At 44.7% G+C, this 25,898-nt stretch overlaps 2 protein-coding genes across 2 annotated transcripts in view; one reads left to right on the top strand and one right to left on the bottom strand.

Moving 5' to 3' along the window:
• The window catches only part of ADGRD2 (adhesion G protein-coupled receptor D2), a 60,473-nt gene extending 36,066 nt beyond the window's left edge, over positions 1-24,407 (top strand). The window contains 7 exon segments of the mRNA XM_070955907.1: positions 3,802-3,843; positions 5,372-5,425; positions 8,023-8,161; positions 8,248-8,306; positions 14,753-14,783; positions 22,991-23,265; positions 24,279-24,407. Coding sequence (XP_070812008.1) covers positions 3,802-3,843; positions 5,372-5,425; positions 8,023-8,161; positions 8,248-8,306; positions 14,753-14,783; positions 22,991-23,265; positions 24,279-24,407 — 729 coding nt within the window.
• A 522-nt stretch (positions 24,408-24,929) lies between these two features.
• LOC139325865 (steroidogenic factor 1-like) overlaps positions 24,930-25,898 on the bottom strand; it is a 19,102-nt gene continuing 18,133 nt past the window's right edge. The window contains 1 exon segment of the mRNA XM_070955905.1: positions 24,930-25,177. Within this exon segment, the coding sequence (XP_070812006.1) occupies positions 24,930-25,177 (248 nt within the window).

The following is a 25,898-nucleotide window of genomic DNA, read 5'->3' as shown; positions in this document are numbered from 1 at the left end:
AAGAAGAAGAAGAACAGAAGAGAAAGTACGGAGAAAGTGCAAGAAAGTTACAAGTTATCTGGACCGCCTTATAAAATTCCAGGAACGAGGCATCGGAATTGCACAATAACATTCTCATCTATTTTATCCTTGGCCTCTAAACTTCGGGCAGCTTTTTAGCCTCTAGATGGAGATGTTCCTTGTTTCTGAAAATTGCCAGAAGCCAGCTGAGAAAAAGTCAAGATAGGGGCTTTTGATTCCTGTACCTGTTGTTTTATGTTTTTGTTTTACTTCAGTATCTGAGGTGGAGCTGAAAATCTTAGCTAGAAAGTACCAGCAAAATAAATAAATCTAAAGGAAACTTTTTAAAAGAAATAAAAGATAGTTGTTTAGAATAAAGGAAGTATGGAAGGAACCCCTTAGAAATAAGTCCTCAACAGTTATTAATAATGAAATAATAATGAAATAATAATAAACTAATGAAGAATAAAAGAATAAGAATAACAGAATAAGAATAAAAGAATAAAAGGATAAGAATAAAAGAATAAGAACTAAGGTTTTAGAGAAAAGAATAGGGCTTTTGATTCCTGTACCTGTTGTTTTATATTTTTGTTTTACTTTCATATCTGAGGTGGAGCTGAAAATCTTAGCTAGAAAGTACCAGCAAAATAAATAAATCTAAAGGAAACTTTTTAAAAAAAATAAAAGATAGTTGTTTGGAATAAAAGAGGTATAGAAGGAACCCCTTAGAAATAAGTCCTCAACAGTTATTAATAATGAAAGAATAATAAAATAATAATAAAATAATGGATAATAAAAGAATAAGAATAAAAGAATAAGAATAAAAGAATAAGAACTGAGGTTTTAGAGAAAAGAATAGGGCTTTTGATTCCTGTACCTGTTTTATGTTTTTGTTTTACTTCAGTATCTGAGATGGAGCTGAAAATCTTAGCTAGAAAGTACCAGCAAAATAAATAAATCTAAAGGAAACTTTTTTTTTTTGAAGTAAAAGATAATTGTTTAGAATAAAGGAGGTATGGAAGGAACTCCTTAGAAATAAGTCCTCAACAGTTATTAATAATAAAATAATAATAAAAGAATGGATAATAAAAGAATAAGAATAACAGAATAAGAATAACAGAATAGGAATAAAAGAATAAGAATAAAAGAATAAGAACTGAGGTTTTAGAGAAAATAATAGGGCTTTTGATTCCTGTACCTGTTTTATGTTTTTGTTTTACTTCCGTATCTGAGGTGGAGCTGAAAATCTTAGCTAGAAAGTACCAGCAAAATAAATAAATCTAAAGGAAACTTTTTTTTTGAAGTAAAAGATAATTGTTTAGAATAAAGGAGGTATGGAAGGAACCCCTTAGAAATAAGTCCTCAACAGTTATTAATAATAAAATAATAATAAAATAATGGATAATAAAAGAATAAGAATGAAAGAATAAGAATGAAAGAATAAGAACTGAGGTTTTAGAGAAAATAATAGGGCTTTTGATTCCTGTACCTGTTTTATGTTTTTGTTTTACTTCCGTATCTGAGGTGGAGCTGAAAATCTTAGCTAGAAAGTACCAGCAAAATAAATAAATCTAAAGGAAACTTTTTTTTTTAAGTAAAAGATAATTGTTTAGAATAAAGGAGGTATGGAAGGAACCCCTTAGAAATAAGTCCTCAACAGTTATTAATAATAAAATAATAATAAAATAATGGATAATAAAAGAATAAGAATAAAAGAATAAGAATGAAAGAATAAGAATAAAAGAATAAGAACTGAGGTTTTAGAGAAAAGAATAGGGCTTTTGATTCCTGTACCTGTTTTATGTTTTTGTTTTACTTCCGTATCTGAGGTGGAGCTGAAAATCTTAGCTAGAAAGTACCAGCAAAATAAATAAATCTAAAGGAAACTTTTTAAAAAAATAAAAGATAGTTGTTTAGAATAAAGGAGGTATGGAAGGAACCCCTTAGAAATAAGTCCTCAACAGTTATTAATAATGAAATAATAATAAAATAATAATAAAATAATGGATAGTAAAAGAATAAGAATAACAGAATAAGAATAAAAGAATAAAAGAATAAGAATAAAAGAATAAGAACTAAGGTTTTAGAGAAAAGAATAGGGCTTTTGATTCCTGTACCTGTTTTATGTTTTTGTTTTACTTCCGTATCTGAGGTGGAGCTGAAAATCTTAGCGAGAAAGTACCAGCAAAATAAATAAATCTAAAGGAAACTTTTTTTTTTTGAAGTAAAAGATAATTGTTTAGAATAAAGGAGGTATGGAAGGAACTCCTTAGAAATAAGTCCTCAACAGTTATTAATAATGAAATAATAATAAAAGAATGGATAATAAAAGAATAAGAATAAAAGAATAAGAATAAAAGAATAAGAATAAAAGAATAAGAACTGAGGTTTTAGAGAAAGGATAGGGCTTTTGATTCCTGTACCTGTTTTATGTTTTTGTTTTACTTCCGTATCTGAGGTGGAGCTGAAAATCTTAGCGAGAAAGTACCAGCAAAATAAATAAATCTAAAGGAAACTTTTAAAAAAATAAATAAAAGATAGTTGTTTAGAATAAAGGAGGCATGGAAGGAACCCTTTAGAAATAAGTCCTCAACAGTTATTAATAATGAAATAATAATAAAAGAATGGATAATGAATAAGAATAAGAGAATAAGAATAAAAGTAAAAGAATAAGAATAAAAGAATAAGAATAGAGCTGGAAGGGACCTTGGAGGTCTTCTAGTCCAGCCCCCTGCACAACAGGAGCCCTATACCATCTCAGACAAGTGACTGTCCAGTCTCTTCTTAAAAACCTCCAGGGATGAAGCACCCACAACTTCTAGTGGCAAGCTGTTCCACTGGTTAATTGTCCTCACTGTTAGGAAGTTTCTCCTTCATTCCAGGTTGCTTCTCTCCTTGATCAGTTTCCATCCGTTGCTTCTTGACTTGCCTTCTGGTGCTTGGAGAATAATTTGACCCCCTCTTCTTTGGGGCAGCCCCTCAAATACTGGAAGACTGCTATCCTGTCTGTCCATCCCCCACCAGTCCTTCTTTTCTCTAGACTAGCCAAACCCAAATCCTGCAACCGTTTTTCATATGTTTTTAGTCTCCAGGCCTTTAATCTTCTTAGTTGCTCTTCTCTGAACTTTTCCCAAAGCCTCAACATCTTTTTTCAACATTGCTACCCGCTATCCGGATCCAGCCAAAAAAGCAGATTTTTCTTTTTCTTTTGGGCCTCCCCCAGAGCTGAGCATTAGTGGTTCTCTGTTTGCAAAACAGAACCCCAGAAGGATTAAATTTTCAAAGGGGAGCCAAGTGTCTTCCACATCTCCTCCACCTTCCTATATCACCCATGGATATGTCTCTGCCTGTTGCAAAGCTTTGTTATTTTCATTATTATTTCGCGGCGAGGTTTTCGAGCTGAGCTTAGTGAAAAGAGACATGAGTCCAGCTCAGGGTTTTCCACCTTGAAAACATGACCCATTCAAGCCACAAGAAAAACATTTCCCAGATTCTTAGTGATGCCAAGCTGCAATTCTGCAATGCAAACGGACTTAGTTGATTGTTTTTTCATCCGGGGGTAAGGGGGGGGCAGCTGAAAAAAGGAAAAAAAGAGACTGAAATTGAGAGTTTCTCCTGTCCATCTTCTTCCAGCTGCAGTCCTGTGGCTGGTGGGAAGAAGGAGGAAGGAAAAACCACTAAAGCCCTCCCAGCTTTGTCTCTCAGCCTTTGCAACAGCTAAAACAATATTTTTTTTTTCTGAGCTAATATCTTTTCAGCTCGTTTGTATGCAATTTTCCTTTTCCTTTTCTTTTTTTACAGGGCCTCTACATATTCCTGGTCTATGCACTCTATAACAGCGAGGTAAGAGAAACACAGTATCTTGTTAAAAAAAACAACAACAATCATCCCCAAGTTTCTAGTCCTGAAGGTTTTAAATATAAATGGAGGAAGGTGTAGGTGGTAGCTGGGGAAGCCTGATCTATGGGAGGCTGCTGGTACTTGCTTACTTTTTCAGCCTTTATTTAACTAAGTTTAGATAGATGATAGATAGATGATAGATAGATAGATAGATAGATAGATAGATAGATAGATAGATAGATAGATAGATAGATGGATGGATGGATGGATGGATGGATGGATGGATGGATGGATGGATGGACGGATGGACGGATGAATGATAGAAAGATAGATAGATAGATAGAGATAGATAGATAGATAGATAGATAGATAGATAGATAGATAGAAGAGATGCAAGAGAGAGAGAGAAGATAGATAGATAGATGATAGATAGATGAGATGCAAGAGAGAGAGAAGATAGATGATAGATAGATAGATAGATAGATAGATAGATAGATAGATAGATAGATGATAGACAGAGATAGATGATAGACATAGATGATAGATAGATAGATAGATAGATAGATAGATAGATAGATAGATAATAGATAGATAGATAGATAGATAGATAGATAGATAGATGATAGAAGAGATGCAAGAGAGAGAGAAGATAGATAGATAGATAGACAGACAGACAGGGATGGATGGATGGATGGATGGATGGATGGATGGATGGATGGACGGACGGATGGATGATAGACAGAAAGACAGACAGATAGATAGATAGATAGATAGATAGATAGATAGATAGATAAATAGATAGATAGATATAGAGAAGATAGATAGATAGATAGATGAGTGAGGAGAGAGAGAGAGAGTCCCTCAAGATTAGGGATCTTCAAGATCTTTGCATCAGTTATACAGAAGTTTGAAAAAATTCTGACTTTTTAAATCACTAAAACAAACATGTTATTGCCAGCTGGGGATTCAGAGTGCACAAACAAATCCATACGATTCATTTTACGTTTTTGCTTGTCGTTGCACGGAGAAACTTTAGGAGCAACCCTTCAACTGTACGTTGTGGTAGACCTATCAACGCAAGGCCAAAATTGCCCTGTGGCAATTTTCCCCCTTTTTCCTTGCATATAAAAGAGAGGGGAAACTACAGTCAAAGATCCTGGAGGATTCCAAATGTTGCTAAAAGGCCTCTGGCTGCAGCCCCACGCGGCAAGGAGTGAGGGATGCTGGGAGATGTAGTTTACCATTAGGTGGGGAGATGTCATTCAATTGTCCGTCCGTCCATCCCCCCTCCCAGATTCTCAAGAAGAAAGAGTTTTCAGAAGTGTAACTAAGACACCCATTTTCCCCAGCTTCCCTGCTCCATCACTATCGAATTTGGAAGTTTCTCTTTCATTTGCTCCGGACTGGAAGGCATTACAGAAAATTTAGCCCGATCCGAATTTCACGCATTGGGCCTGAGTTTTGGAGAACATCATCCTTGGACTTTTTGGATGAAAAGGCTGACCTCTGTTTGTGTTTCCATTCCATCCAGGTACGGAATGCCATCCAGAGAATGAGGGAGAAGAAAAAAGCCCTCTCATTCACGGTAGGTCAATCAGAATAGAGCTGGAAGGGACCTTGGAGGTCTTCTAGTCCAGCCCCCTTCTTAAGCAGGAGACCCTATACCATTTCAGACAGTATCTTCTTAAAAACCTCCAGTGATGAAGCACCAGCAACTTCTGGTGGCGAGCTGTTCCACTGGTTAATTGTCCTCCCTGTTAGGAAGTTTTTCCTTAATTCCAGGTTGCTTCTCTCCTCGATGAGTTTCCATCCGTTTTTGTTGTTTTTTTGTCTTGCCTTCTGGTGCTTTGGAGAATAAGCTGAGCTTCTCCTCTTTGTGGCAGCCCCTCCAATAACTGGAATATTTGTTCCCCTTTGCAAGCTGCACCTGACAAGGAGTGAATTCACACATCCCTCTTGGTTCCTTTCCCGCAACCTTCTTGAGTTATTTTAGGGTTGATTGTGTGCTATCTAGAAAGCTTTCTCCATAGATCAGGGGTCTGCAACCTTAAACACTCAAAAGAGCCATTTGGACCCGTTTCCCACCGAAAAGAAAACACCGGGAGCCACAAAAACCTTCCTGACTATTTCTTGAGCGGCCACAAAACTAGCATATGTAGTTGAATTAAACGTTTTGTTTTCTTCTGAAACTTTTTTTCTTTTCTTGGATTTATCCAGGGTTGGCCTACCGGGGGTTGAAAAGCTCAATAAATCGTGTGCTGGCGGGTGTCGCACATTGGCGGTTATTTTGAGTGAAAGGGAGCCACAGCAGAGGGGTGAAAGAGCCACATGCGGCTCCAGAGCCGCAGGTTGCTGACCCCTGCCATAGACCAAAGAAGAGCCAAGAACTTACGAGGGATACCAGATACGAAGGATACCAGATCTCCGGGCCTTTTGCCGTGCCCTAAAAACTTTTCTTTTCCATCAAGCAGGGCTGGCGTGAAAAACCCCCCCTTTTTTTTTAGCTCTTTTTAGCTTTTTAAGTGTAAATTGGGTTTTAAATTGTGGGCCAAAGCTGTATAAGGCCCCGTCTATTTAAAGAGGGGCTTCCCAAGCGGGGCAGGGAAGGAAGGGGAAAAAAGGGGGGGGAGGAAGCGACGGCCTGGAGGAAGAGCCTGGATAGCTCAGCAGACTAATGCATTGTAATTTAACTCCAGCTGCCTGCAATTACTGCTAGTTCGAATCTCGCCAAGGCTCAAGGTTGACTCAGCCTTCCATCCTTTCTAAGGTAGGTGAAATGAGGACCCAGATTGTGGGGGCAATAAGATGACTTTGTATAAAATATACAAAAGTATGAAGGCTATTGCTTACCGCATTGTAAGCCGCCCTGAGTCTCCGGAGAAGGGCGGCATATAAATCAATTTTTTTTAAAAAAAATTGTGAGGTGCCTTCATTCTCTCTTCTTCAGATGATGTGGGAGTCCACCAGATCCAAGATCTTTCCAGATCCTTCCATAAATAGCAGTAGCACTTAGACTTACACGCTGCTTCATGTTGCTTTCCAGCCCTCTCTAAACAATTTACAGAGTCAGCCTCTTGCCCCAAACAATCTGGGTCGTCATTTGACCCACCTCGGAAGGACGGAAGGCTGAGTCAACCTTGAGCCAGTCAGGATCGAACTGCTGGCAGTGGGCAGAGTTAGCCTGCAATACTGCATTTTAATCACTGTGCCACCATGGCAGATAGATGATAGATAGATAGCTAGATAGATAGCTAGATAGATAGCTAGATAGATAGATAGATAGATAGGTAAGTAGGTAGGTAGGTAGGTAGGTAGGTAGGTAGGTAGGTAGGTAGGTAGGTAGGTAGGTAGGTAGATAGATAGATAGATAGATAGATAGATAGATAGATAGATAGATAGATAGATAGATAGATGACAGACACACATAGAGACAAATAGCAATAGCCCTTAGACTTATATACCACTTCACAGTGCTTTCACAGCCCTCTCTAAGCGGTTTACAGAGTCAGCCTATTGCCCTCAACAATTTGGGTCCTCATTTTACCCACCTCGGAAGGACGGAAGGCTGAGTCAACCTTGAGCCTGGTGAGATTCGATCTGCCAAATTGCAGGCAGCAGAAGGAGCCTGCAGTACTGCACTCTAACAACTGCACCACCGTGGCTCATGGTCTGAAAAAAAAAAACACAAATTGGCTGATATGGGGCAGCGACACGCTGGAGCTGTCGGTGACTCTTGGACACTGTCTAAAGAACATCTGGATTTCTGTGATCCAGATATGAAAAGGCCTCTTCTGAGACTGGCCTGGTAGAATTTCTGAATGGGAGTCTCCATATCCCCTCTCTAAAGTAAGCTAGCATCTACAGGAGGCAAACCTAGTTTAGCTTTCTCCCAGAGGAAGTAACTTTCTGCCTTCAAAGCGGTAGGGAGTTGGATCCAGGGATGGATGGACAGACTAAATTCTCTCCTACCTTTGAAATGAAGTCGAAACCATCTTCAATCAGTTGCTTTCAGTGGGTCAGCTCAGAGGAGAACTGCCTGGATCTGGATCCAGCCCCTCTTTGGACAAAGTTATGGAGGCCCACCTGCGTTTTCAACATCTCAGAAGGGTTTTCCTGCTTCTCCCAGGCTTCAAGGGAAGGCCCTCTTCCTCCAGATGTTCTCTTCTCCTCTTCTTGTTTCAGAACTGCTCCCACCCTGTCAATTATCTGTCAAGCCCCAGGGACACCTCCTGGGAGATGGCCAGATTCAACCCAACCACCCCGGAAAATACAACCTGTTCCAGCGAGAAGGACACGGCAGCGTCCAACTCCAAGAGCAAAGGTAGGGAGAGCAGCTTTGCCAGGAAGACAGACGCTGCATTCGGATGTTTGCTGTTGCACCCAACTGATGCCCCTCTCCTAATATAGGGAACTTCAGTGCCAAAATCCCACGGAGCGTTTCATCCATTATGTCACCTGAGAAACCGGTAAGTTCCCACCCGCCCACCTCTCAGAAGATGCCCTGCATCAGGGGTGTCGAACTCGATTTCATTGGGGGCCGCAATCAGGGTTGTGTTGGACTTTGGAAGGTTGGGGTGGGCGTGGCCGGGGTGGACAGCACGCATGTTGGGGGGCACCTGTGATGGCCAAGTGATAAGGCAGGACTTCTCTCAGATCCCCCTCCCTCTCATTATAATCTTCCTTCCTTCCTTCCTTCCTTCCCTCCTTCCTTCCTCCCTCCCACCCTCCTTCCTTCCTCCCTTCGCTCCTTCCTTCCTTCCCTCCTTCCTTCTTCTTTTTCCTTCCCTGTTCATTCTCCTTTCTTCTTCCATCCCCTTTCCTTTTTTCCTTCCTTCCTTCCTTCCTTCTCTCCTTCCTTCCTTCCCTCCCTCCTTCCTTCCTTCTTCTTTTTCCTTCCCTGTTCATTCTCCTTTCTTCTTCCATCCCCTCTTTCCTTCTTTTTTCCTTCCTTCCTTCCTTCCTTCTTCTTTTTCCTTCCCTGTTCATTCTCCTTTCTTCTTCCATCCCCTCTTTCCTTCTTTTTTCCTTCCTTCCTTCCTTCTCTCCTTCCTTCCTTCCCTCCCTCCTTCCTTCCTTCTTCTTTTTCCTTCCCTGTTCATTCTCCTTTCTTCTTCCATCCCCTCTTTCCTTCTTTTTTCCTTCCTTCCTTCCTTCCTTCTCTTCTTCCTTCCTTCCTTCCCTCCTTCCTTCTTCTTTTTCCTTCACTGCTCATTTTCCTTTCTTCTTCCATCCCCTCTTTCCTTCTTTTTTCCTTCCTTCCTCCCTCCTTCCCTCCCTCCCTCCTTCCTTCTTTCCTTTTCTTTCCCTGTTCATTCTCCTTTCTTCTTCCATCCCCTCTTTCCTTCTTTTTTCCTTCCTTCCTTCCTTCCCTCTTTCCTTTCTTCCCTCCCTCCCTCCTTCTTTCCTTCTTTTTCTTTCCCTGTTCATTCTCCTTTCTTCTTCCATCCCCTTTCCTTCTTTTTTCCTTCCTTCCTTCCCTCCTTCCTTCTTCTTTTTCCTTCTGTTCATTCTCCTTTCTTCTTCCATCCCCTCTTTCCTTCTTTTTTCCTCCCTCTCTCTCTCCCTCCCTCCCTTCCTTCCCTTCCTCCCGCCTTCCTCCCTTCCTTCCTTCCTTTTTCCTTCCCTGTTCATTCTCCTTTCTTCTTCCATCCCCACTTTTCTTCTTTTTTCCTTCCTTCTTCCCATCTTTCCATCTTTTTCTTTGTCTTTCCTCTTTCTCTTTCTCCTTTCCTCTCCTCCTTCTTGGATGCTCAAATGCAAAAGGGGAAACATTTCTCCCTTTTCTTTTCTTTTCTTTTCTTTTCTTTTCTTTTCTTTTGCTTTTAGTTTGTTTTGCTCGTCCTCTGCCAGCGAAAACAGAGCACGCAGCCCTCCCCTCCCCTCCCGGCCCCCGTTTTCGCTGGCACAGGGACCAAGGATGTCTTTGCTGTTTCCAGGGCAGCCCCCACAGGCCCTAAATGATCGGCTGCCCCCTTGGGATCAAGCCACTTGGTCAGTGTGAGCATATCGCATCGAGCAAGCTCAACTCTTTGTCTCTTTCTGTTGAGCCTGACTAGGTGGCTCAGTGGCTAAGAAGCCGAGCTTTTCAATCAGAAAGGTCGGCAGTTCGGCGGTTCGAATCCCTACTAGGCCTCCTGCCAGAGCAGGGGGTTGGACTAGATGACCTCCAAAGTCCCTTCCAACTCTACTGTGACTGAGTAAAACAGGTTTTTATGGCCAAGTGCGGGGTGTACGTCCTCCTAACCTCCGTCAAGCATAACCTCCGTCAAGCACCTTATTGTGCATTTCTCCACACAACTCCTCTTTCTCTCAGCCATCTTTGGACTCCCAAACATCTGGAGGACACCATCTTGTGGGAGAAAGATGAGTGCTCAGGGGAACAGATTTGTGAGACTAATCGTCCCCCATTGTCTCAAGGAAGGCTGTGGGCCCAGTTTATGGAAGGATGTCCCTAATTGAGCACACAGGGGTGTGTGAATCGGTCAATGCTAGCAACATCTAGTCCAGTGGTCACCAACTGGAGGTCCGTGGACCACTGGTGGTCTGTGAGAAAATTTTGATGGTCTGCAGAAAAATTATTTGCAATTTTTTTATATTGCACTAAATCAGGGGTCCTCAAACTGCGGCCCCTGGGACATATACGTGCAATGAACGCTTGTGTTGCTACAGAGAGTCTCCCCCTTTGGGGGTCTTTTTGTGTGGGTCAGTGGGGGGCAGAAATTCCGACTCGGGGTTTGCTTCAGCCTCCTGGTGTGGGGCTTTGGGCTGGAGGGGAAGCGCCGCTGGTGGCAAAGAGCCGGAGGGCCTCGTTCCAGTGGGACTGCATCATGGCCTGGAACTGGCTGACAATTTATTTTTATTTTTATTTTTTTTATTTTAATTTGATTTATATGCTGCCCTTCTCCGGACACTCAGGGCGGCTTACAAGGCATTAAGCAGTAGCCTTCATCCTTTTGTATATTTATACAAAGTCAGCTTTTCTTTCTTTCTTTCTTTCTTTCTTTCTTTCTTTCTTTCTTTCTTTCTTTCTTTCTTTCTTTCCTTCCTTCCTTCCTTCCTTCCTTCCTTCTTTTTCTTTCTTTTTTTTTTTAAATTTGATTTATATGCCGCCCTTCTCCGGACACTCAGGGCGGCTTACAAGGCGTTAAGCAATAGCCTTCATACTTTTCTATATTTATACAAAGTCAGCTTTTCTTTCTTTCTTTCTTTCTTTCTTTCTTTCTTTCTTTCTTTCTTTCTTTCTTTCTTTCTTTCTTTCCTTCCTTCCTTCCTTCCTTCCTTCCTTCCTTCTTTTTCTTTCTTTTTTTTTTTTAAATTTGATTTATATGCCGCCCTTCTCCGGACACTCAGGGCGGCTTACAATGCGCTAAGCAATAGCCTTCATCCTTTTGTATATTTATACAAAGTCAGCTTATTGCCCCCATAATCTGGGTCCTCAATTTACCTACCTTAGAAAGGATGGAAGGCTGAGTCAACCTTGAGCCTGGGGAGATTCGAACTAGCAGTAATCGCAGGCAGCTGAATGATAATAACAGGCTATTAGTCTGCTGCGCCACCAGGCTCTTTGACCATCTCAGCCTGCTGAGCCTCAAGGCGTCGGTACCTGGCCTTGCACTCCCGCAGGTCTTGGAAAACCTCTAGTCCTCAGTGAGGTGCTTCTGCTGAGCCTCCTTCTCGGCCAGATCCAATTTGAACTGAGCCCAGCTGTTTTGCCAACTCTTTCTTGTGATGGCTGCTTAGCTCCAGCAACTGCTTCCTGTTGGGGTCCTAAGGAGCCCCGGCGAGGAGTAGCGAGTAGAGGCTGGCAAGGTGCCCCTCGACGTGAGTGACATCGAGTTGGCCACGCCCACCCAGTCACATGACCGTCTTGCCACGCCCACCCAGCCGATCGTTAAGCAGATCGTATTAGTGGTCCGCGGGATTTAAAATTATGAATTTAGAGGTCCCTGAGGTCCGAAAGCTTGGTGACGCCCTGATCTAGGAGGCCTTTCATGGAAAGAAAGCATTCGTCTCTTCTTCTCCATGCCCACCTGCAAGAAGGAGGGAAAAAAAACTGATTTTTGTCTTGCCTATCTCCCCTCCTCCCACCTGCGTTACCTCTCAAGAATCTAAGGTTGCAACCAATCCTCCATCTGACACCTTCTGAAGATCTTAGTTAATCCCCTGAGTCCTTCTACATCGCTCCGGTGTAGAAGGATCCCACCTTAATCCTGCAGAGTCTCCTGGCTGTCACACCTGGGCAAGAAGCCACAGGGCAGGTAGGACGTCCACTCAACCTGTTAAGACTGTAAACCCTTTTTTTTTTCCTTTTAAATAATTTTTATTACAATTTTCCTTTACACAACTCTAGTACATAATCAACAGACTGTGTCATTTTTGTATAGTTCAGATCAACATTCCATACAATATATACATGATATACCTTCAATATCTAACCCTCAGTAGCCTTATGTATATTTCCAATTTTTATTTCTATTATCTACCCAAGTGTGCCATTTTCCCCAATCCGCATAAAATTCCGAATCATCTTTTTCTTTTAGTTCTTAGGGTACGTTTTATCCATTTCGGCACATTCATGTATCTCTTCTGAATGATCAATCCCTCTGGCGGTGTATGGCGTTCCTTCCAGTATTGCGCGAACGCAATTCTTGCCGCTGTTAATACGTGTAGAATCAAATCTTATCTTTCTTTCTATCAAATGTTGTTTTTAAGTATTCCCAGGAGAAATGTTTCCGGGTTTCGTTCTATTTGACATTTTATTCGCTCTTGTAGCCATCCTTGTATCTTAGTCCAGTACTTTTTCGCTTCGGGACATGGCCACCAAGCGTGAAAGAAGGTACCTTGTCGTTGGTTACATTTCCAACATTTTGGGCTTCAATGTAACCCTAACCCTCCCCAATGTCCAGAAAAGAAGCTGGGTCTCTCCATCACCCACCGCCCCTTTGAGCTTTGTGGAAAAAGGGGGGGACCCTTCCATGGGATCCCTTCCAGGAGAACCTCTGAGCTCTGTTACCCCCCTCCGTTGTTCGTACGTCATCCGTTCCATCGTGGGCAGTGAGAGCAGCTTCCCAGCCGAAGCCATGACGATGTGGGGCCGCGCATTTCTGCCAGACTATTGAAAAAGGATTATGTCGCTTTCGGACAACTTGACATCCAAGGGCACCCGATGCCTCTCTGTCAAATAAACAACTCTTCCTCCCTCTCCACACCCCCCCCCCCTCTTCTTTCCTGCCCCCCACCCCTGTTTAATCAGCGAAGTGATCGTGCCAAGCAACCTTGGCATGGCGTCTTCTTTCGAGGGTCTTGATTGGCTCGGGAGTGGGCTAAGGAAAGCAGGGTGCCAGTCACCTGCCAGGGTGTTTTCGATCCAGCAATCCATGTCATTGCCAAGGTACTGGGCACCCGGCTCTTAAGCAGAGGCTAAAGCAATTAAGCCACCCAGCGCTTAAGCGTTGCCGCTGGTTTTTAAATGCCAAGGCCAACGTTGGTACTTCGGAGGCGGAAGTTTCGCACCTGGTTTCCCCATCACTTTCCACGAGCTGGAGAGACCAGAAAGGGTGCAAAGGGATAATTCTTCTCCCTTTTTTTTTCTTTTGCAACACTTCTCTGTGGAAAGACTACCGGTTGGTTTGTCGGTTTAATGGGTACCCCCTTCTTTCTTATGCACAAGCCGGGGGGAGGATTAAATGATCCACCTCGACAATAGGCAGCGGAGTGAGGTGGGGGGGGGAGATAATATGCAAAGATCGGCTCTCGGTCATTCGAGATCGACTTCCTGGTCATAAGATCTAGAAACTTAGCTTTGTGGGTTTTTTAAAAAAAAAGAAGCAGGTTCTTTCAGCCAGAGTGGTGTGCGGGCGTGTATTTATGCGAGTCGGTGCATATTGATGGAGAATATCTAGGCGGAGATTTATGACTCAACAATGACTTGATGACACATTATATACATACACAGGCATTATGTAGATACACTCACGGGGCTCAAACAATATTTTATCCGCCATAAAACCATAACCAGGGTTTCCCCCGGGGGCTGTTGATATGCGTGAGCTGAACCCACCGAGGGTTTTTGCTGAATTCGGGGTGAACAACGCAGCTAGCATTGAGGTCGAATTCAAGGCTCTTTGTGGTGGTGATTGTGCAACTCGCTCACGATTTTAAAAAGTTTTTTTTTTCCCAAAAGACTGGGCAGCCCCTTGTCCAGAGGGGGGGGGTTGGATTAGATGACCTCGGGGTGTCCCTTTAGTCCTCTGAATCTCTGGAAATGGAGTTGCTAGCTTTTTTTTTTTTTTTTGCAGGCATACAGAGTACAACTCACATCATGCTTTAGGGCTCCGGCCACAAGGAGGCTGCACCCCTGCGAGGCGGATTAAAATAGTTTTTACAAGGGGGCGGAGGGGTTCCATCGTAAAAACACAAAATAAGTCTTTCTTTTTTTAAAAAAAAAAAAACAATTGCATCTCCAGTCCTGAAGGGAACGGAGGTTGGAAAAAGCCAGCGATCCAGAAAAGAAATTAGGGGAAAAAAGAAACTGAGCTGGGACTATTTGATCCATGACCTCTTAGCATTTCAGAACAGAAAGGCGAAAGACAGAATCGAACTTTGGTTTAGGACAATAAGCACATTTAAAAAAAGAAAAAAAAGTTTTTTTTGGTCATCCAAGAATGGGATTTTAAGCACTGCTAGTTTGGTTATGTGATTGACGCCGCTCAGATTTGCAAACCGAAAAGGGCACCGGTGAAAGTTTTGATTAGCAAAGTTTAACTGGAGATTGTTTTTTTTTTGCGGGAAACTGTTTTGCTGTGAGTCTGAAGACAAATGGGGGTTACTTTCAGAGATTTGGGGAGCGGGATCAGATCACCATCTCTTTCTCTCTTTCTTTCTCTCTCTTTCTCTTTTTTTTTTTTTCCAGGCTGTACAACTGACTGCCTTCAAATCATCAGGTAAGGTCTTCCCCTGTTATGTTCAGCCTTGCCGCATTTTCACCGGTTCAGGACTTTTAAACTCGAGAAATCATGCCTCAAATTCTACGATCTTGGAGCCTTGTCACGCTTATTCCTTCCCTGCAGAATAACTGTTGAGAAATTTGCAAACTAATAATAATAATAATAATAATAATAATAATAATAATAATAATAATAATAATACATTTTGACTCTACAAAAAAACACCTTACTCGGAACAGCTTACATCCTCCGACGATACCTTAACAGTTCCTAGGTCCTTGGTTAGGACTGGAGCTGCTGAGCTATTAACCAGCCTCAAAGGCTGTGAATCTCACTAAAGATTAACTAATAATAATAATAATAATAATAATAATAATAATAATAATAATAATAATAGCCATCGAAAGTACGCAATTATGGATGAAACATGTAACCGTGATACCCATTGTCATTGGGGCACATGTCCAAGAATTTTATAAAATACATCAAGAAATTGCAGCTTTCTGCAATAACACCAGCGGGACTGCAAAAAACTGCGCTACTCGGAACATCGTACATCTTAAGAAGATACTTGGCTGATACCTAAGACGCTGGCAGCAACCCGTATCAACCATTAGCACCAGTCAATGGTATTTGTGACGCATTTTTAAATGTTCAGTTGACTGAGTTTCATGTTTAATGAATAAAGTAAATAATAATGATATATTATTATTATTATTATTATTATTATTATTATTATTATTCATTAAACATGAAACTCAGTCAACTGAACATTCAAAAATAATATTATAATATAATATAATATAATAATAATAAAATAATAATAATATAATAATAATAATAACCCCTTGCAACCCGTATCAACCATTAGCACCAGTCAATGGTATTTCTGGTGCATTTTGGAATGTTCAGTTGACTTGAGTTTCATGTTTAATTAATTAATAATAATAATAATAATAATAATAATAATAATAATAATAATAATAACCCCCTGCAACCTGCATCAACCATTAGCACCAGTCAATGGTATTTGTGATGCATTTTGGAATGTTCAGTTGACTGAGTTTTATGTTTAATGAATAAAAGAGATAATAATAATAATAATAATAATAATAATAATAATAATAATAATAATAATAATAATGATATCAAACTTTTGCAAAGTGAAAAATGCCTTCCAGATCAGGCCAGCTGCTGCGGCAGAAATCGTCGATCAATTTCCAAGTTTTGCAAACATATTAATCCTGTCTCAAATTCCACTATTCAGGAGTCTTGTCCTGCTCAGAATTCATGCCTAGGACAGACCAGAGTTAGTTCTCAACTTAATACCACAACTGAACCCCAAATTTCTGTGGCTAAGCGAGCCATTTGTTAAGCAAGTTTCCTTCATTTTATGACCCAGCTTGCCACAGTTAGTAACCTGATTGTTTCAGTGAATCCGCCTTCCCCATTGACTTTGTTCGTCACAAGGTCGCAAAAAATCGCACAACCCCAGGATCAACTCAACGCCGTGCGCCTTTGGCGACTCAACGCCAAAGGCGCACGGAACGCTGTTCCCTTCCCACCAAAGGTGGTCCCTATTTTTCTACTTGCATTTTTTACCTGCTTTCGAACTGCTAGGTTGGCAGAAGCTGGGGCAAGTAACGGGAGCTCACCCCCGTTACGTGATGCTTGGGATTCGAACCGCTGAACTGCCGACCTTTCTGATCGACAAGCTCAGCGCCTTAGCACTGTCCTAAAAACAGTCCTAAGGAACTCTTTTCAGCGCCGTCGTCATAACTTTGAACCGTCACTTAAAGGAACGGCGATTAAGTCAACGGCTGCCTGTATTCCCTCTCTGCAGAATAATTGAGAAAGTCGCGAATATAATTTTTAATATCAAACTTTTGCAAAGATGAGGGGGGGGAAAAAAACAACAACTTGCCGATCAGGCCATCCACCACCGCCACGGCGGTGGGAATCGCTGACCGATTTCCATTATTCGCCAGCGTGTTTTCAAACTGCAAATTTGCATTCAAGACCTCGGGGATAGAAAGAGAACAATGTTGTTATTAAACACGGCGCAAAGTGCTGATGGAAAAAAAAATAGATTGTCCTCTTCCTTTCTCTGTCCCCCCCTCCTCATCGAAAGCCTCTGGACCCCATTCACTTGACAAGAGGACCACATGTTTTCTCTTCCTCCCCCCCAACCTCCCCCCAAACATCACCCCCTCCCCAATGTGTTCCTAGCTGCCTTTATGGAGGTATGATCTGGTGATATTCATTACGCTCCATTATGTGGGGAGGTGAGCGCCCTGCAAAAGAGGGGGTGGGCCATGCGGGGTGGGGGGTGTCTGTGTGTGATGGTGGGGGGGGAGGGAAGAAGGGAGAAAGAATATTGTCATATATTTACCCCACACAATGAGGTGTCTCTTTTGTTCAATCGCCTGGCGATTGAGGTGGCCTCTGTCTCCTCGAGTGTCACCGCAATTGTCTCCCCGCGATAATTTCATTATGGTTTCTGAATACATCTTGCATGTTGCTAAGCCGCGCATAGCAACATGTGCTCCTTGTGCCTGCAGCTGGGCACCGACAGGATCGGGGAGGTGGCTGGGATGGGTGGGGGGGGGGTGCGGGAGGAAGGATGGAGAACCGTATCGGCAAGCGGGAGGCTGCCGGCGAGATAGGATTCCCCACCCAACCCTTAGCCTTGGCAGTTCGGGTTCCAGCGTTGGAAAATCAGGGGTACTATTGACCCAAGACTTTGTGGGAACAGCCGAGCCATCGGCCCCAAGAAAGGGGTACAAAAAGGAAGTGCATTCCTTTGGCTGGAGAGGGGGCGGCAGAAGAGGCGAGACTCTCTTCCCTCCATTGTGAAAACAAGGGGGTAACGGTGAGGCTGAGGTCTTCCAGCTATGGTAAGATCACACCTAGAATACAGTTTTGGTCACCACACTATAAAAAAGAGGTTCAGACTCTAGAAAGAGTGCAGAGAAGGGCAACCAGGATGATGAGGGGACTGGAGGCTCAAACATACGATGAACGGTTGCAGGAACTGGGCATGGCTGGTCTAGTGAAGAGAAGGACCAGGAGAGACAGGAGAGCATCTTCCAATAGTTGAGGGGCTGCCCCAGAGAGGAAGGGGGCCAAGCTATTCTCCAAAGCACCCGAAGGCCAGACAAGGAATAATGGATGGAAACTGAACAAGGAGAGATTCAGCCTAGAAATAAGGAGAAACTTTCTGACAGTGAGAACAATCAACCCGTGGAACAGAAGTTGCCTTCGGAAGTTGTGGGAGCTTCATCACTGGAGGCTTTCGAGAAGAGACAGGACTGCCATCGGTCAGAAATGGTGTAGGGTCTCCTGCTTGGTCAGGGGGTTGGACTAGATGACCTACAAGGTCCCTTTTTCAACTCTGTTAATCTAATCTATGTTGCTGGAGGGGTTACCCCTCTGGGGGTGGGAGACATCGACATCTCCAGTTTTGGGTGAGTTTGGAAAAACCAGGATGATTCGAGCTGTCCTTATTTTTTAATGTCCCAGATTAGCTTCCATCCTTCGGTCTACTTTTTAGACTGGAAAAAAAAATAGGTGAAAATCAAAAGAAGCCAAAACAGCTAAACCATGATGGATATTTTCTCCTCTTACAGGCTTATGAGCAGAGCTGTTCCCAGCGACGTGTCTCCAACCGGTGACTGTTGAGGGACAAAAACCCAGAAGATGGAGAAGAGAAGGTTCCTTCTCCAGACTCTGCCAGGCCTGGCTCTGAAGTTACGATTTACTAACCAAGATGCTTTCTCACAGTTTCTTTCTCACTTCCCTTAGCCAGGGGTCTCCAACCTTGGCCACTTTAAGACTCGTGGATTTCAACTGAGGAATTCTGGGAGTTGAAGTCCATAAGTCTTTAAAGTGGCCAAAGTTGGAGACCCCTGGTCAACTCGGTGGCATCGCTTCATGACTGCCTCCGTTCCTCCATCCCATCGTCTGATATGGTTGGTCCTTAAGTCATCCTTCATTGGACTCGTCTGTTATAGCTGCCCCTAGAAGAGCAATTTCATTTCTGGAAGCCAACTGCTCTCGATCGCCCCATTTTTCATCCCTGACCCAAAACTTCCTCTCTTTTATTTTTCCCCATGCCAACCATCTCTGCAAGGGCTTTCTCTAAGCCAGGAGTCAGCAACCTGCAGCTCTGGAGCCGCATGTGGCTCTTTCACCCCTCTGCTGCGGCTCCCTTTCGCTCAAAATATGTGTCACAACTGCCAATGTGCGACACCCGCCGGCACGCAATTTATTGAGCTTTTCAACCCCCGGTAGGCCAACCATGGATAAATCCAGGAAAAGAAAAGTTTCAGAAGAAAACAGAACGTTTAATTCAACTACATATGCTAGTTTTGAGAAATAGTCAGGCACGGGAAGGGTTTTGTGGCTCCCGGTGTTTTCTTTTCTGTGGTCCAAATGGCTCTTTTGAGTGTTTAAGGTTGCAGACCCCTGCTCTAAGCATCGCCACCACGACTCTCCCTGAAGCCTCCAGAGATGCCACCTTCATCCTGTTTTTTAAAACAGGAAGCAGCCAGGGACATCAAGCTGGGGAAGAGAAGGTTAAAGAGGACACGAGAAGACCTTCAGCTTCTGAAAACGGCCCTGGGTGCTGATGGAAATTTTCTTTTCTTTTCTTTTTTGTTTTTTGGACTGCTCCGTTTAAGGCATGAACCCGTTTCCACGGGTTCCAATGGAACATTTTCAGGGCGCTATTTTTAACATGATGATGATGATGATGATGATGATGATGATGATGAAGAAGAAGAAGAAGCTTCTGAGGGCCACTGGAGTTTTCCTCCCTTCCCGTTTTCATCAGGACCAACGAACTTGCAGGTGTCAGCAATACCTTAAGTGCTTGCGGTGAAGAAGGCTAAAATTTTCATTTCTATTCCCGTTTTTTTTTTGGAAGCTAATCCATGGCTCTTTTCCGTGTTTGTGAGACCTTCCTGCAAAATTTATACTCCCGTGTTTTTGGAACTGCAGATCTTCTTCCAACGCAAGATCCTTCCAAAACAACTTTGGAAGAGGCACAAAGAGGCACCGACGAGCATGATGTGTATTGTTATCCAGTTGGCTTAATGATGGCCAACGTTAAGAGGAACTCTCTTGTAACTCTCGGGTGTTAATCTACGTTGATTATTCTAAAGAAAATTGGGTCGGCTGAGGTGGGGCAGGGAGGGAGAGGAGGGAAGTGACGGCTTCAGTGTTTCAAGTAAAAGTTGTTTCTTTTACACACACATACACAAAAAACTACCACTGGGGATAACAGGACTTGTTGCCCGAGTTGTCGACATTCGGCTACATATTTGGAAACCCAAACAGGGAAGATAACAAGCTGTATCTTTTGAGGGATTCTGCAACCGAAACAAAATAAAAAAAACTTGTGAAAACTCTTCCCCCAGCTCTTCCCTCGACGCCAGTTCTCTAGGAAATAGGCTTAGACTTAAAATGAGCTGGAAGGGACCCTAGAGGTCTTCTAATCCAGCCCTCTGCTTGAGCAGGAAAACCTATACCAGTGATGGCTAACCTTTTTGCCATTGCGTGCCAGGAAGGGGGGGGCGGGGGAGGTTCACGCACACACGTGCCCACACCCATAATTTTATGTGCCCCGCCCAACCCCCCCTCCCCCCTTGCTCCTGGCCCGTTTTTCTTTGTCACCCGGCTCCAGATCCTCTCTATGCATCTGGGGAGGGCGAAAACAGACCTCCAGGCCCTCCGGAGGCAGAAAACAGCCTGTTTCCCCACTTCTGGTGGGCCCAAAAGGCCTGAAAATCAGGTGGCCGGCATGCACATGCGTGCCAGAGCTGAGCTGGCGTGCCCACTGATATGGCTACACGTGCCACCTATCGCACGCGTGCCATAAGTTCACCATCACGGACCTATACACTGTTTCAGATAAATCTTGACATTTGGCCGGACGTATCTGCAGAGATTTTAAAAGCGGGCAGGGGAAAGGATGCACAAAAAGGGGTGCGTGGAAAATATCCCCCAAAATTAAAATTTGTAAGGGTCGGCTGCTCCATTGGTGACACCAATGAGAAAGCTCGAGGGAATGGATGCTTTCGAATCCTAAGTTTTAGGATTTTTTTTTAAGGAATCCCGCACTCCCCCAGGCTTGATCTCCTGGGCCAGAGGCTGGCTGAGGCTCATGGGCACCTTAGTCTTGCACATCTGGGAAAAAAATGTCAAGCTCAGGGAAGGGCTGCTGCTATCTGAACAGCCGGCTGAAATCTGAATGAATTATACGTCTTCAAAAGACCCTAAGGAGGGAAAGAGAAGTCTGTCCTGGCCATGCCCAAAGCCCAGAATGTGTTTCGAAGGGGGAGTCCTGATGTCTGAATGGGCAGCTACACCTACAAGGAAACATCTGGAAACTGTTCTCCAAATGTTACTGGTTTTGGGTCTCTGGGAGAGAATCTTTTGCAAGCTAAGACCTCTGGAAGCTCTATTTCTTGGCTGGGTTTAGGCATCCTTGTTTTTTTTTCCCCTTCCTTCCTTTTTCCTTCCTTCCTTCCTCCCTTCCTCCCTACCTCTTTCCTTCGTTCTTTCCTCCTTTCCTATGTTCTTTCCTCCTTTCCTTCCTTAACTTTCTCCTCCCTCCCTCATTTTTTCCTTCCTTCTTCCCTCCCCCTCCATCTTTTCCTTCTTTCTTTCCTTCCTCCTTTCCTTCCTTAACTTTCTTCTCCCTCCCTCATTTTCTCCTTCCTCCCTCCCTGCCTCCTTCCCTTCCCATCTTTTCCTTCTTTTCCTTCCTTCCTCTTTCCCTCCCTCCCCATCTTTTCCTTCCTTCCTTCCTCCCTCCCTTTCTTTCCTTCCTTCCTTCCTTTAATTCCTTAACATTCTCCTCCCTCCTTCATTTTTCCTTCCTTCCTCCCTCCCCATCTTTTTCTTCTTTCCTTCCTTTCGTACCATCCTTCCTTTCCTCCTTTCCTTCCTTAACTTTCTCCTCCCTCCTTCATTTTTTCCTTCCTTCCTCCTTCCCTCCCTCCCCATCTTTTCCTTTCCTTCCTTCCTTCCTTTTCTACCATCCTTCCTTTCCTCCTTCCCTTCCTTAACTTTCTCCTCCCTCCCTCCCTCATTTTTTCCTTCCTTAACTCTCTCCTTCTTTCCTTCCTTTCTTCTCTCCCTCCCTCCCTCCCTTCTGCTCCTCCTCCTCACCAACTTCTCAGACAAGATTCTCTCTCTCTCCCTCCCTCACCCGCAGCCTTTTCACAGGGGGAAACGGGCCACCTCCTCCGAGTCACCCCCACGCCTGCAGCTGGAGTTGGGCCCGGTGTCTTATCATCTCTGGCTAGGCTCCAAGCCCTGCTTGCTGTCCAGGAAAAAGAGGAGGGACATCCCAGCTTTGTAAGCTAGGCAAGGACAATTCCCCAGAATTTTGTGTTTTCATTTTTTTTGAAACCAACATGGCCCCGTTTTTTGGTTGACTGGAAAAAGGGTGCTGAGTGGCCTTTCTCTCTCCGGCTTCCTCCCACCCTCCACATCTGTGGATTCAGACCCCCCCCATACAAGTCTTCGGGGTCCCACCTGCCGCCCCACCCCACCCCTTCTGCTGTTCTTGGTTGCGAGGACAGCACCCAGAGGTGGGTTTCAGCAGGTTCTGACCAGTTCTGGCGAACCGGTAGCGGAAATTTTGAGTAGTTCGGAGAACCGGTAGAAAAAATTCTGACTGGCCCCGCTCCCATGTATTCTCTGCCTCCCGAGTCCCAGCTGATCAAGAGGAAATGGGGATTTTGCAGTAACCTTCCCCTGGATTGGGGAGGGAATGGAGATTTTACAGTATCCTTCCCCTGAAGTGGGGTGGGAATGGAGATTTTACAGTATCCTTCCCCTGCCACACCCACCAAGCCACACCCACCAAGCCATGCCACGCCCACCAAGCCACACCCACAGAACCAGTAGATTAGAAATTTTGAAACCCACCACTGACACCACCCAAGGCAAAGAAAGAACTATTCAGAAATGGACCGTAGCAGAATTACAAAATTTATTGGAATGTCTGAATTCGGCAAGGTAGAACTCCATAAAGACTTCTGGAAGGAGGACAGGAAGGGTGTGGGGGTGGGGGGGGCATAGACACTTAAGAGCACTTTTCATGTTTGGGAAGGGCTGGGGAAAAGAAGACCCCCACCCCCATCCTCCCCCAGATCCACTGGCAAACCCAGAAAGCATGCTTGCTTTCCAAGGGGACATCCTCCCAACTCTTTCAAACCACACCACGCAGATCCACGGGACGCACACGGAGAGAGAGAGAGAGAGACGGCTGTCCCGAAGTCACACAACGAAGCAGGAAAGGCGTCGGCGTCGAAAACACAAGAGACAAGCCATCACGAGAGAGACCAGCCTTGCAGCATGGAGGAGCAGGGATGGGGGAGCAGAATCGGACCGTGGCCGAGACCTGGGTGGGAAGGCACTCAACAGCTCCGAAGAGGCCGAATTGGAGGGGTTTTTTGGGGATGTGGTGGGGGGGAGGATGAGGACAAGGAGAGGAAAACGCACCCCACTGTATCCCCAAATTCTTTTCATCCCTATTCCTCGGGAGGGGAGGTGAACCACAATCCATCCCCTGCTTGTCTGCTTAAAGAAAGAGCCCTGAAGCGCTCAGCTAAGAATATTATAATTTTACCATCCCTGCCAAGACCGGATGATGTGACTGGACGGTCAGAGCTCTCAAGGAAATGATTCCACCATCACCCCTCCCAAATTTCTTTGCAAAAAAATACCCTGGTTTTTAAGCAAAGAGGAACAAAGCTACCAGAAAAAGAAACAGGAAGAGGTTTTGACCTTCGTGGACCAACAAGAATCTTGAATTTTGAGAAATACTTAAAATAGACACACATTCATAGGAAACAGACACACACACACACACACCGTATCTCTACGAGCAAGTAAGTTCAGGATTTCTGGCTAGGCAATTTCTTGCAAGCTGGAATGGGTTTTTAAGGAAGGGTTGGAAAATCGCAGGACGCCGGTGAGAATCACTGTTGGATGGATGGTGGCTTTACGGTCAAAATCTGGCCTTTCCTGGACACACACCCTTCCCTGCCCCAAGGAAAAAGTCCTCCTGGCTGAGAAATTCATTCGTTAATGAAATTAACACACGGATTTAGGACTCTGGGAAGGGACTCTTATCAAGGACACATGGCAACTGTTCCCTTCACAGGCCGTTGAAAAAAAAAACGAAGTGCTTCTTGCTGGATGGAGCAACCAATAAAATTAAATGGCTAGGCTAAAAAGAAAAAGGGGAGGAAAAAAAAAACCAAGAGAGAGAGAGAATCAGTTAACAATCTCATGCCCTCGAGAGGTTTCCGCTTCACAAGCCTCCGGAGAGGACCCAACTTCGTTAGGATATGGCCCTCAAACTCTCGAGTCACCGTACCGTGGACTGAACGAACGCCGGGGGGGGGGGGGAAGAGATGCCATGCGAACTGAACTGAAAACGAAGCTAGTTCTGTTAAAACTTTTTGCAAAAAGATCTTGGCTTCTTCCCACTGGGAGATCGAGAAGCGGGATGAGCGGGAAGGAGGAATGATTCCCCATGTGCCTTCCCAAAGTTGCTCGGATCTCCGGATACCCCAAAAGCATCTTCAAGGCCGTGTTTGAGGTGCGGGTGGTACCCGCATTTTCCTTGCAAAAAAATAATAATAAAATGCATCGGATATGGCAGAGGGAACGGCCCCAGTTATGCCTTCCCCTTGGAGATTCCAAGGGGATGCTAATAGGTTTCCCCTTTTTCGGATGTGCAGCACTCCTGGGACAAAGAGGGGGGGATGGACCTAGAGGCCGGGGTGGGGGGGAAGAAAGGGCTGCCCCTTTCTCTCCCCCCCCATACACCTACCCACCCACCCATGTTTGGGATCCACCCATTGCAGACTTCCTGCAGCTTCCAAACCATCTCCAAGGGCCGCCCTCCAAAGTTTAAGTAAGTTCCTTTTTCAGGTTTCCCAAAAATCTGGGACAAAAAAAAGGGTGGAACTGGTCTGATTCCAGCACGCTGGACAATTGAAAGGACCCGGGGTCAAAACCCAGAGGCTGGGGAGAGCCTCCCCTTAATTGTCAACCCCTTCCCCCATCGCCCCAGCCTCCTCCTCCTCCTCCGTCCGTCCGTCCGTCCGTCGGTCGCCCTCAAGTCCGCTTAGCGTGCAGCATTTCAATCAGCAAGTTGTTGCAGGGCACCTCCCCGCCCAGGTGTTTATGGTACAGGTACTCTTCGGCCTGCATGCTGAGGGCCCGGATGTCGGCCAGCTGGAACAGCAGGTGCCGGAATTTGTCCATGGCGTGGGGATAATGGCAGATGGTGTATTCCATCAGGGCAGCGTTGGCTTTTTCCTGAGCTTCTTTGACCACGCTGGAATTTTCCAAGTACTTCACATCTGCAGCCAAAAGGAGGAAAACGGGCAAGAGGGGTAGGTGGGTGTCAGTCCAGCCTTCCTTCCTTCCCCCCCCCCACCACCCTTCCCCCAGCCAGGAGTTTGGTAAGTCTGCAAACAGCTAAATTTGCAGGTGGAATCAGTCCGTTTGTCACTAACGTAACAACGGCCACGATTCGCTTAGGGCCGTGATGGCGAATCTATGGCACGCGTAGCCATATCAGTGGGCACGCCAGCTCAGCTCTGGCACGCATGTGCGTGCCGGCCACCTGATTTTCAGGCCTTTTGGGCCCACCAGAAGTAGGGAAACAGGCTGTTTTCTGCCTCCGGAGGGCCTGGGGGTAGGTGGGGAAGGCTATTTATGCCCTCCCCAGATGCATAGAGAGGATCTGGAGCCAGGTGACAAAGAAAAAACGGGCCAGGAGCAAGGGGGGAGGGGGGGTTGGGCGGGGCACATAAAATTATGGGTGTGGGTACGCGCGTGTGTGAACTTCCCCTGCCCCCCCCTTCCTGGTACGCAATGGCAAAAAGTTTAGCCATCACTGGCTTAGGGCAAGTGGCGGAAATCACGGTCGTAGAGCGAAACTCGCTGGGCGCCCATCCGAGCAGGAGGCCTTGTAACAGCAATCCGTTCAGTGACTGTTCGGACTTACAATGGCGCTGAAAAACGGTGAGCGTTTGTCGCGCTTTCAAGACCGTTTTGCAGACTCCCTGGGATCGCTTG

Source organism: Pituophis catenifer, unplaced genomic scaffold, assembly GCF_029215685.1.
Source record: "Pituophis catenifer annectens isolate HBS135680 unplaced genomic scaffold, rPitCat1.0.hap2 SCAF_17, whole genome shotgun sequence".
In the NCBI taxonomy this organism is placed as follows: domain Eukaryota; kingdom Metazoa; phylum Chordata; class Lepidosauria; order Squamata; family Colubridae; genus Pituophis; species Pituophis catenifer.
This window is presented reverse-complemented; position numbering and strand designations above follow the sequence as displayed.